The sequence below is a fragment of the Podarcis muralis genome, chromosome 1, assembly GCF_964188315.1.
Source record: "Podarcis muralis chromosome 1, rPodMur119.hap1.1, whole genome shotgun sequence".
Taxonomy (NCBI): domain Eukaryota; kingdom Metazoa; phylum Chordata; class Lepidosauria; order Squamata; family Lacertidae; genus Podarcis; species Podarcis muralis.
In genome coordinates this window covers 15,035,972-15,048,601 of record NC_135655.1, presented here as the reverse complement: position 1 = coordinate 15,048,601, position 12,630 = coordinate 15,035,972, and the positions used below count along the sequence as shown (strand labels likewise).

General features: G+C 45.0%; 1 protein-coding gene across 1 annotated transcript in view; it reads left to right on the top strand.

The window, feature by feature from the left end:
* The window catches only part of EXOC3L4 (exocyst complex component 3 like 4), a 42,417-nt gene extending 30,414 nt beyond the window's left edge, over positions 1–12,003 (top strand). The window contains exons 10-13 of the mRNA XM_077923859.1: positions 1,305–1,439; positions 2,876–3,028; positions 4,759–4,880; positions 8,698–12,003. Of these exons, the coding sequence (XP_077779985.1) occupies positions 1,305–1,439; positions 2,876–3,028; positions 4,759–4,880; positions 8,698–8,854 (567 nt within the window). The 3' untranslated portion in view covers positions 8,855–12,003. The remainder of the gene's footprint in view (positions 1–1,304; positions 1,440–2,875; positions 3,029–4,758; positions 4,881–8,697) is intronic.
* Positions 12,004–12,630: the final 627 nt, after the last annotated feature.

The window sequence follows — 12,630 nt, the reverse complement described above, 5'->3', positions numbered from 1 at the left end:
CACCTAGGAAAGAAGTGTTAGCAGATAGATCAATGGTGTTTTAACCAGGTTATTCTTAAATGCACTTGCATATCAGCAAAACATCGACACAGAAACAGGAGTCCTTGTCTGAAATATTCGTGGAAGCATGTGCAAAGAACTTAAAGCTGATTTAAAAGCTATGGGAAAAGACCAAAGGACCATGATCAAGACTTTGAAGAATGTGGACCCAAGGAACCACAGAACAACCTTACGCTCCAATCCTTTAAGGCCAGCTGTAAGGAACCAGAGGTGCTTTTAGGGTGGCATGATCGGTGTGGCCACCTTGGGCACCATGCTGCAGGGGGCACCACAGCAATGAAGTAGAACAGAGCCCAAGAGGCAGGGGCGCCAGATTTTAGCATTGCGCAGGGCACCACTGAAATTTGAGAGCCTGGTGTCTGCCACTGGAGGAATTTGGCCATACCAAATGGCGCTGATGGAAGTTGATGTCCAACAACAACTGGAGGGCTGTAGGTTCCCCACCTATGCCAGCAGCCAAGTTACAGGGAACTAGGCAGAGGGCCTTCTCAGTGGTGGCACCCGCCCTGTGGAACGCCTTCCCACCAGATGTCAAAGAGAACAACAACTACCAGACTTTTAGAAGACATCTGAAGGCAGCCCTCTTTAGGGAAGCTTTTAATGTTTGATGCATTACTGTATTTTAATATTTTGTTGGAAGCCGCCCAGAGTGGGCTGGGGAAGCCCAGCCAGATGGGCGGGGTATAAATAATAAATTATTATTATTATTTATTCTGGGTTAGGCAGGCCAAGGATTGCCATATTCATTTCGTGTTTCTCAAACTGCACTCCCCTCGTGGCAAATGGCAAAATGCTTTTGAAATGAAGGAGAACCTTCCCATTGTGCCAGTGTGGTGTAGTGGTTAAGAGCGGTAGTCATGTAATCTGGTGAACTGGGTTCGCTTCCCCGCTCCTCCACATGCAGCTGCTGGGTGACCTTGGGCCAGTCACACTTCTCTGAAGTCTCTCAGCCCCGCTCACCTCACAGAGTGTTTGTTGTGGGGGAGGAAGGGAAAGGAGAATGTTAGCCGCTTTGAGACTCCTGAAGGGGAGTGAAAGGCGGGATATCAAATCCAAATCCATGCAGTTTGTGAGGGGATGAGAAGAGTATCCACCACTCAAAGGGGTGGGGGATGTCCCAAAACTCTTCTGAGTACACCCCAAACTGGGCCATAAGGATTTGAGTAGGCCACACCTTAGAATCAAAAGAGATGCTTTAGTAATACCCATGACTGACGTGTGTGTGTGTTTGTGTGTTTTACCAGCCAATGTTCAAGAAAATTCTAAGCCAGGCCTGGGTTGCAAGTGGCGGAACCTTCGATTCATTCATCATTAAAATATTGTCCATCATTGAGGAGTCTTCGGAACATCTAAAGCATCTGCAGGAACCCGTCTGCAAGGTAATAGTAAGAGTAATAATTAATAATTCAGTAATGATTTTTTTAAAAAAATGTTTGTTTGTTTATTAAATTTATATTCATCACAGTTCACAGAATAAAATACAAGATAAAAACACAAGTACCGTATTTTTCGCCCTATAGGACACACCGGCCCACAGGACGCGCCTAGTTTTTTTGGGGTGGGGGAATAAAGAGGGAAAAAATTATCCCCCCCCCCAGCTGCGGCTTCAGCGCGCCCCGCGCTCCTTGCAGCAGGCTGCTATCCGCAGCCTAGGGAGCCCTGGGGAACTCCCGCGAGCTCCCAAGGCTTGCTGATAGCTTCCTGAAGCCTCCAAGCTTCAGCGAAAGCCTGCATTCGCTCCATAGGACGCACACAGATTTCCCCTTCATTTTTGGAGGGGGAAAAGTGCGTCCTATAGGGCGAAAAATACGGTAAGTAATTAAAACAAAAACATTCCTAACCTGTCTTTCACAGACAATGTACACATGGCATAGCATATATAGAGATGTTTTGAACTATTGTCAACCTTCATACAGGCTGAGCCTCATGGATGTTGTAGTCCCAGGGTGAACATCCTGCGCCCTTCCAGATGTTTCTGGACTACAACTCCCATCAGCCCCAGTCAGCATAGCCAGTGATCAGGGACGATGGGAGTTGTAGTCCAATGCATTTGGAGGGGCATCCAGTTAGATTTCATTTATAGAGACCCTGAGGACTGGGCTGAAGCCTGACAAACGCTATTTCTTACATCCATAGGATAACAACAAAAATGTAATAAGCAACAACAACAAATATATATACCCATATATACCCAAATACATAGCGACCCAACTTATTTTAGTGATAGTAAGTTGTTTTTAACATTGAGTTTAATTGTTGCAAACCTAGGACCTGAGGGTGGAGAGAAAGTAGATGATGATGATAACGTTTCTCTTTTTCTTTTTCTCTCTTTTATTTACCTTTCACCATGTTTAGTGCACATCTAATTATGTACTTTTTGAAATTTCAATAAACTTGAACTTTCAATAAAGATGTTAAGGAAAATTATTACTATTATTACTATTATTACTATTATTTATTATTTATTATTTATTATGTTGCGATTTTAGTATTGTTGTTTTGCTTTGTACTGTTGTGTATTATTTTTGTTTTGCCTTGGTTGTAAATTGATTAGGGACGTTCTTAGTGGGGTGCAACAGACAGAATTAATAAGCCTAAAAGTAACCATTGCAATACTTCGCAGTGACACAAATAAAACTTGATCTTACAGGTGGCTGTGCACTGAAAAACTCATCCAGCGGGTTTCTTGCGATCCTTTTGGGTTCTCTGACTCTTTCCCAGTCCTTGTGGATTGGCATGGCAGTAAACGCCTGGCTGTGCACTTGTGCTTTGGCCAACCCACTGTTGTTATTTTTATCGTTCTTGTTGTATGCAGGATTTTCTCAACGAGGTTCACAAGGATGTGGTCAAAGAGTACATCACGCAAACTCTCAAGCCAAGAGGCAGAATGAGGAAAACGAAACGAGGCGAGGTCAGCAAAATAATGTCTCAGGATGCCACAGCTATTAACAACACAATGCAGCATCTGGTAAGGAATTTCTGCCATTTGTATCTACATCGTAGCAGTGGACTGATGTGAAAGTGCCTGAGGTTATCTAAATGCAAGTGAGCCAACGAAACATCAAGATCTGTAACGTTTAAAGTTGTTTCTTTCCTAAAATGTGTTAACAAGATTCATTTTAAGGGTGGTAGGGTTAAAGGTGGGGACGAGGGTGGCGCTGTGGGTAAAACCTCAGTGCCTAGGACTTGCCGATCGTATGGTCGGCGGTTCGAATCCCCGCGGCGGGGTGAGCTTCCGTCGTTCGGTCCCAGCTCCTGCCCACCTAGCAGTTCGAAAGCACTCTTAAGTGCAAGTAGATAAATAGGTACCGCTTTATAGCGGGAAGGTAAACAGTGTTTCCGTGTGCTGCGTTGGTGCAGGCTCACCAGATGCAGCTTCGTCACGCTGGCCACGTGACCCGGAAGTGTCTCCGGACAGCGCTGGCCCCCGGCCTCTTAAGCGAGATGGGCACGCAACTCCAGAGTCGGACACGACTGGCCCGTACGGGCAGGGGTACCTTTACCTTTACCTTTAGGGTTAAAGGTGGGACGCGGGTGGCGCTGTGGGTAAAAGCCTCAGCGCCTAGGGCTTGCCGATCGAAAGGTCGGCGGTTCGAATCCCCGCGGCGGGGTGCGCTCCCGTTGTTCGGTCCCAGCGCCTGCCAACCTAGCAGTTCGAAAGCACCTTCGGGTGCAAGTAGATAAATAGGGACCGCTTACCAGCGGGAAGGTAAACGGCGTTTCCGTGTGCTGCGCTGGCTTGCCAGATGCGGCTTTGTCACGCTGGCCACGTGACCTGGAAGTGTCTCCGGACAGCGCTGGCCCCCGGCCTCTTGAGTGAGATGGGCGCACAACCCTAGAGTCTGTCAAGACTGGCCCGTACAGGCAGGGGTACCTTTACCTTTACCTAGGGTTAAAGGTAGAACATTAGAAGCTGTCTTAAGTGGAGTTCCATCAGCACTGACTACATCAGCCTTTTCCAACCAGGTGTTTAGGAATACAAGGCTGTTGGGATTTACAGCCCAAAACATCTGGAATTGTTCGGAACCACAATATTAGAAGCTTTTGCAGATCAAGAAAAGTACCATCAAGGTCAGGCATAGGCAAACTCCGGCCCTCCAGATGTTTTGGACTACAATTCCCATCACCCCTAGCTAACAGGACCAGTGGTCAGGGGTGATGGGAGTTGTAGTCCCAAACATCTGGAGGGCTGGAGTTTGCCTATGCCTGATCAAGGCCAAGAGGAGGTCCGTGTGGTAAGAGTCAAAAAAAGGTTATTAGAGGCAAGACATCTTCCTTTAGAACAGGGTATCAGTTCCCAACACCACTGGTCCTGCTAGCTAGGGATGATGGGAATTGTAGTCCAAAAACAGGTGGAGACCAAAGTTTGGGAAGCCCTCCTTTAGAAAATGTAAGTCTTGTTGAAACGTGGAGAACAAAAAGGGACACAAACTTTGGCAAAATAAATGCAAGCAGACTATAAAAGATGATGGGGAAAAAACCAAATTGAGGAGTACACTGCTAAAAAGATAAAGACCAACAACAACAAAAAGTATTTAAATACATGAGTAGTAGGAGACCAGCTAGGAGTGTGATCGAACCTTTGGGTGACAAAATGTTATCAGAGATACGTTGCTTTTTCGAAACCTGAATGCTTCCATCTTAACTGCAGGTCATTTGGTGGTGGGGAAATAACCAGGTATTCTAACATATTTCCAGGGTTCACCTTCTGACTGGCTCGCTCCTGCCATAGAACACATTGCTAGAATAATTGGCGAGGAAGAAAAACCCAGAATCAAGGACCACATTAACTGTTTATACCAGGATTATCCAGACATCAGGTATGCCAACCCATTCCGAATAGCTGTAACTCGCGGGTTTGATTATTAGGGATGGGCGAACCTGCCAGTTTTGGGTTCTCTCAAATTGGAACGATGAGAAACTGAGAGAGACCTAAACTGGCAGACTCGCCCATCCTTGGGTCTTATAGATGTTCCCCCATTCCCTTCTTTGTGGGGCACGTTTGCTTTGATTCATTGGTTTGTTTTCAGAGAAATTTGACTCAGAGTAGACCCTCTGAAATTAAGGACCATCGCCAACTTAAAGGTAAAGGTACCCCTGCCCGTACGGGCCAGTCTTGACAGACTCTAGGGTTGTGCGCCCATCTCACTCAAGAGGCCAGACACTTCCGGGTCACGTGGCCAGCGTGACGAAGCTGCATCTGGCAAGCCAGTGCAGCACACGGAAACGCCGTTTACCTTCCCGCCAGTAAGCGGTCCCTATTTATCTACTTGCACCCGGGGGTGCTTTCGAACTGCTATCAGGTTTATGCTGAGTGTAAATAAATAAGTAAATAATTTTTTATTTATACCCCACCCTCCCTGGCCAGGGCCGGGCTCAGGGTGGCTAACACCAAATATGAATTACAATAAAACGTAATAGAGAAAAACAACAACAAACAAACAAACAAACAAACAAACAATTAAAACACGGCTTAAAATGCAGCCTCATTTTAGTAGTAGCCCATAAATCAAGACCATATAGGGAGGAAACACCAGATATTCCTCCGAGCCAGCTATCCACGCTGGTCCTACATGGGCCAGCAAAAAAGCCAAGGGAAAATTTATATACTAAATCCCATATAAGAGGTCAGAGTGAGTCTAAGCCAAAGGCCAGGAGGAACAGCTCCGTCTTGCAGCCCCTGCGGAAAGATGTCAAATCCCACAGGGCCCTAGTCTCTTGTGACAGAGCATTCCACCAAGTCGGGGCCAATGCTGAAAAGGCCCTGGCCCTAGTTGAAACCAATCTAACCTCCTTGAGGCTTGGGACCTCCAAAGTGTTGTTTTTTATGGACCTTAAGGTCCTCCGCGGGGCATACCAGGAGAGGCGGTCCCGTAGGTACGAGGGTCCTAGGCCGCATAGGGCTTTAAAGGTCAAAACCAGTAACCCATTCTATTCTGTTGCTTTCTTTCCTTTCCCCCTGAATTTTGCTTTAAATTTATCAGGTGCAGTTGGGGGCCCCTTCAGTGCATTCTGTACAGGGTGCGCCCATCTTATCCCTTCTATAACACCATGTGGGCATTTTTGGGGGAGAGGAGGCGGAGCAAGATGATCAGAGTTGGCCAAACATCTTGGCGCCTGAGACAATTAAATGGCTGGCCCCACCCCACCCCCATCCCCCAAAACCCCCACACTTAAAGTCATATTGTACCCACAACTGGCCAAGTTGTGTTTGTGCTTAAGGCAAAAACTCCCCCAACTACCTCTCCACCTCTCTGGCAGCAAAAACCCAACAATAAGAAATTAAAATTACTAACCATTTGCTGCCCTTTCATGACAGCTATCATCATCTTCCCCTAGGCAGCCACCCCACTTTGCCTAATGATAGGGCCGGCCCCGGAGAAGATGGAAGAGCAGAGAAGAGGCTGCACCAAGTCATTTCCAGCCAGCTTTGCTTGTTTACAGGGAGGGATAAAGAGAACTGGTTAGGATTCAACTAATGAATCCTATCACTGGAAGGACTGTGTAAGGACTTCTGCTTGCACAAGAGGATTGCCTGAATCTCCTCCCTACAAAACAATCAGAAGTGTGTGACATTGAATTCTTCCCATTTTCTCTTATTCCATGTTCCTCTTTCCTCAATCTATAGCAGAAAGAGACACTAATTTTACTTTTTTAACAAAATATATGTTTAAATAAACATTCCTAACCAGCTTTTTTTAAACAGAAACTTAGCACAGCTGCCAACCCTAACTGTTATAATTCTTGACACACTGGCTATTTTTGCAACAACAATGAAATAACCATTGCCATAAAAAAAGCGCAAACAACTATTTGCCAGAGAAGGCAGGCCTCCTTTCTGTATGCCCTGGGAAGTTCCAGGGCTGTTCCTCTTTACAGGGTCTGCTTCCTCATGATAAGAAAGAATTCTGCAGATGATGGGGTAGGGGGAAAACTCAGTTAAGTTTGAAGCAGAACACATATGAGAACCGAATACGATTTGCGAAGCAAAGCATAGCCTTCCTTCAAAAATCGGCATTTCTCTTAAATATGCAGTGTTGTTCTCCAGCCAAGTAACACATTCCAATTATGTGTAAACGAGTGTAAAGTATGCATAAAAATGCATAGTATACAAAAACGAGTTACCGTATTTTTCTGTGTATAAGACTAGGTTTCCCCCCGAAAAAGTCAAAAATTAGGGGGTGTCTTATATACTGGGCCATCTCCCCTCGTTTTCTTAAATCTGAGTCCCCAAAAACAGGGGGCGTCTTATACATGAGGGCGTCCTATAGACGGGGAAATATGGTAATATTGGTGGGAAATTCGCACAAAAATGCTGGTGAATTTTCACAAGGTTCTTTTCAAAAAGACACACAAAACGATCACTAGTTGTTGTGGAAAGGTAAATTTAAGACTGGAAAAATGAGAAACTTCAAGAACTGAAAGGAACAAAGAGGCCCATCCCTACTGTAGATTTAGTGCCGTCTCCGCCAACCTGCCACCCTCCTAATGCCAGGGGCTAAAACTAACTTCAGCCCCAGTCAGGACAGCTGGTGGTTCTTGTAATCCAAAATGGCCACATTGGCTGGGAGTGGTGGGAGTTGCTATCCAAAACATTTGGAGAGCACCTGGTTGGTGAAGACTGGCATATGGTGTCTTTATAATATCTGTTTCTTTGCAGATATACAAGCCGAACATAATGGAAGCAATTAGATTCCTAGAACAGGCAGCACAACCACTAACTGATAATATAACATCACACAGATATAGGTGCTTTCTAAGGTATGGCAATCCTAGGTAGGTTAGGACATTCAAAGTCACTCTCCACCTTGGCTAAATGCCCCCCCCCAAGACCCTCCTATGTCAGTGGGCCAGGTGGCAAAAACGGGCTATAGCACTCTGAATCAACACTGGGCAGCTAGAAGCACAATTCCGAGCACAATTCAAAGTGCTGGTGTTGACCTTTAAAGCCCTAAATGGCCTCGGCCCAGTATACCTGAAGGAGTGTCTCCACCACCATCGTTCTGCCCGGACGCTGAGGTCCAGCGCCGAGGGTCTTCTGGCGGTTCCCTCATTGCGAGAAGCAAAGCTACAGGGAACCAGGCAGAGGGCCTTCTCGGTAGTGGCACCCGCCCTGTGGAACGCCCTCCCATCAGATGTCAAAGCGATAAACAACTACCTGACATTCAGAAGACATCTTAAGGCAGCCCTGTTCAGGGAAGTTTTTAACGTGTGATATTTTAGTGTATTTTTGGTTTCTATGGAAGCCGCCCAGAGTGGCTGGGGAAACCCAGCCAGATGGGCGGGGTACAAATAATAAATGCATTGTGGGGGTGTTAAAGTAGAAACTCCTCAACGTAGCCACTTTCTACAAGAAAGGACTTTGCAGAATTCCCTCCCCTGCTACCCCACCACCCCAGACATGGGGAAATGACTTTGTAATTGAAGCCCTATGGTCTTTTGACTGGGCTACAATTGACTGGATTACAGTTTATTGGATGACAACAGCATTTTACAAACTCCAGGCCTCTATGATCATTTGGATGTCAATGTTTGCCAATGAATGATGGGAGATGATATTTTTATTGCCTTGTTTTGCTTTTGTTTTACATGTATATTTCCCCCATTTGGAGAATTCACCTTCATTGCATTTTGCAGAAAGGAGCACATTGTCGCTGTTCTTGCTCTTCGAGGATTGAGTCGAAATAAGAGGCAAGCGATAGCTGACCACATGAAGCAGCCGTCAGAAGAGTTGGGATGCAGGACGCTCTTTGCTGAAATAGAAGTCCCAAGAACCACCCAGTGCTTTTTTTAAAATCTGCAGAAATGAGATGTTGAGCTATGCTTGTTTCCATGTATTTATGAACAAACAAGCACTTGAACAGAGTCAGGCCATTTGTCCATCTATCTGTGGCTCTCCACATCTTGCTCCTTAATGATCCTTTTAGCAGGAGATGCCTGGGATGAGTCTCAGAAGATTGTTGTTGTTGTTTAGTCGTTTAGTCATGTCCGACTCTTCGTGACCCCATGGACCAGAGCACGCCAGGCACTCCTGTCTTCCACTGCCCCCCACAGTTTGGTCAAACTCATGCTGGTAGCTTCGAGAACACTGTCCATCCATCTCGTCCTCTGTCGTCCCCTTCTCCTTGTGCCCTCCATCTTTCCCAACATCAGGGTCTTTTCCAGGGAGTCTTCTCTTCTCATGAGGTGGCCAAAGTATTGGAGCCTCAGCTTCACGATCTGTCCTTCCAGGGAGCACTCAGGGCTGATTTCCTTAAGAATGGATAAGTTCTACTCAGAAGATTAGATACTTGCTAAAAATGGACACTACTTAAAAATGGAAAGCGTAATGCTAGTGGTCAACAAAAGACGTCTAAAGAATCTCTCAAGGCAAATCTAAAAAAAGATGCAGTAGAAACAGTGACAACTGGAAAACACTGGCCTGTGAATGCTCCAATTGGAGAACCTTTACCAAAGGACTTTGAAGATGCTCCAACTCAGGATGAAAGGGACAAACGTGCCAAGCGGAAAGCACATTTGGCAAACCCTCACCGTGATAAATTCCTGCCCAGAAACCTATGTCCCCACTGTGGAAGGACATGTGGATCCAGAATTGGCCTCCACGGTCATAGACTCACTATTAAGACTGTGTTCGTGGAAGACAATCTTACTCAGCTATGAGTGATCTCCAAAGAAGAAGACTACCTCTGAGCTATAGTGTCTCTCCAATTTAATCATCATCATCATCAAACCTTTTATTGGCATCACATACAAACATCCAAAACAAATCAATACAGAATTACCACTTCCCCAGTGGCACAAAGCATTAGCTAAAAGAAAGGAGGCAGAGCAGTCTATCGTCACATCTCTAGGTCTCCAGGGAGATCAGACGTCTGCAGTGTATTTCGACGACAAAAAACCAAATAGAGATATTTAGCCACTAACTTGGTGAGCTCCTGATCATTCCCCAGTAATAGAAAATGTATGACTTCCAACTCTGGTTTCCATTTGGTGATACAGAGTTGATCTAGAAATTGTTGACAGAGATCAGCATATAGTTTACAATTAAGAACCATATGTATAAGGGTTTCCACCAGGTGGCCTTCACATGGGCAAGTTCTTTCTCCTTCCACCCTGCCTGAGAACCTTCCCCAAAGGAGGTTTGATGGATTTGAATTAAACCTGGCCAGCGAAAATGCCCTTCTTTCTTGAGGGTTAAGCAGAAATTCAAGGTAATTGTGGTTAGTTTCATGTGCCCAAGAAAGTTGAAAATAAAGAGGGGAACATGTTTTCTCTGCTGCTACAGTTAGTTCTTGGTGTTCAATATCCCACAACCTAGTTTTTATTATAGCCTTGGCAGATGGTAGGGACATTGATCACAAAAGTTCCACTGACAGCACGAGTTGCTGTACCTTCTTGTTAAACTGTTGTAGCCCTGGGGAAAGAAAGGGGTCTAACAAAACTTCGCTGAGGAGAGGATCTTTATCTGATGTAAGGCAGATGTTTAACTATCTCGCCCAGGCGACAGTCTCTACCTTGTGTTGACCTCCCTCTAGACACAAGGCTGCATAGGGTACACAGTGTGGGACAGTAAAAATCTTGAAGAGGAAAGCTGCCTGCACTCGTTCTACCAACTGGGTAAACCCTGGCAGCCAGACTGGAATACCATAGAGCAATTGAGCTATAATTTTGGCATTGAAGACCTTAAGGGTAGAAGGGGTATGTGAATTACCTCTTGTTATGAAAAAACGCATTATGGCCTGCATAGACATCTTACTGGCATTCACCGCCGTTGCACGGTGCGTGGACCAGAAAAGCCTTTGATGGAATGTAATTCCCAGATAGTTGAATCCGAATACCTGCTGGATGGGTTTTCCACCAAATACCCAGCTATAGCTCTTGTTTGAATTCCCAAAAACCATTATTTTGCTTTTGTCAAAGTTCATGCACCATTTCATTCTGGACAGATAGTCAATACAGGAGTTTAACAATCGCTTTAAACCAATTCTTGTCCGTGAAAGCAAAATCATATCATCTGCATATAGGAGGATGGGAATGCTTAATGCATTGAGTTACAGATAGGTAGCCGTGTTGGTCTGCCATAGTCAAAACAAAAAAAATTCCTTCCAGTAGCACCTTAAAGACCAACTAAGTTAGTTCTTGGTATGAGCTTTCGTGTGCATGCACACTTCTTCAGATACACTGAAACAGAAGTTGCCAGATCCTTCTATATAGTGAGAAGGTGGGGAGGGGTATTACTCAGAAGGGTGGTGGGAATGGGTGATTGGCAGATAGCTGTGATGAGCCTGTTGACGACTCTTAACGACTGCAATAGGTCTTACAGGAAAAAGCAAGGGGTGAGAAGGTGAAAAATGGCTTTGTCATGTATAATGAGATAAGAATCCAATGTCTTTGTTCAGACCAGGTCTCTCCATGGTTTTAAGTTTGGTAATGAGTTGCAATTCAGCATTGAGTTTTGGGCCAATTTAATAATGAGAAGGTCTTCTCTCCTTACTGTATTTATAGTTGTGTTTGCCTGCCCTCTCTCAGGTGTGGGGAACCTCCAGCCCACAAGTCAACTTCTTCCCCATAGGGGTCCCAGCTTAGCACACCAGATCATTCCCTGCAAACCACAGCTGCCTACGCTACACCTGATGCCCTGTTTGGGGCAGGTGGCTGTGGTTTCAAAGGCACAACTGGGAGTTTAAAATGAGCTTCCTATTACTCTTTTGCTAGAGAAAAGCACATTCCCAGTGCCCAACCGATAATCCTTAGTTTTAGAAGGGTTTTTAGAAAAGTGGGAGTGCCTTCAAATATGCCCATCAATCATGTCAGGTGACTGAAAGATGGGTGACCTCACCCATCTCTCAGATTTGATCCCTGGAATACTCTCCCCAGGGAAATTCACCTGGCACCTTCATTACACACCTGGTGAAAACTAACTTCCTATATCTATTTAAATGTGTTTGAGGGAGGCGGGGGGTTATTGGTTTGTTTTGGTCTTGGTCTTGTTTTTAATCTGTAGTTTGTGCTTTTATCTTGTATTTGTTTTTTTATGCTGTGAACTGCCCTGAGATATATGGATGAAGGGAGTACAAATTTAATTAATTAATTAAAGGAGGAGACACGATATGGGGAACTTGACTAAAAGCATAGCCCGACTCCCAAGAAACCATGGCCGCACCCAACACGTGAATAGATTTAATATGACACCGACATTCCCCAAAAGAAAACAAAGGAGATCTGTTGGCGATCAGCTGTCACATGTCAAACACCACAACAGACCTTCTCATCACTTGATTTTCCTCCTGATACCACACTTTTCAGAAGAGGAAGTTCAGCCAGTTTTTCTGAATAGTACAGTCAAGTGATACGAATCTTACCTCTCACCTCAGAGCAGATTTAAAGCAGGCCTAATAACATCAGCATTCAAATGTGTTTGTTTTATTTTTGTTTTTCCCCTTCTTTCTTTTTTCCTTCCCCCCCTTCCCCTCCCCTTTTTCTTCTTCCTTTTCTCTTTTCCTTTTTTTTTGTGCCTCCTTTCTTGGTCTTTCTCTTTTTGATGCGTTAAGAAGGAGATAAAGAGATAAA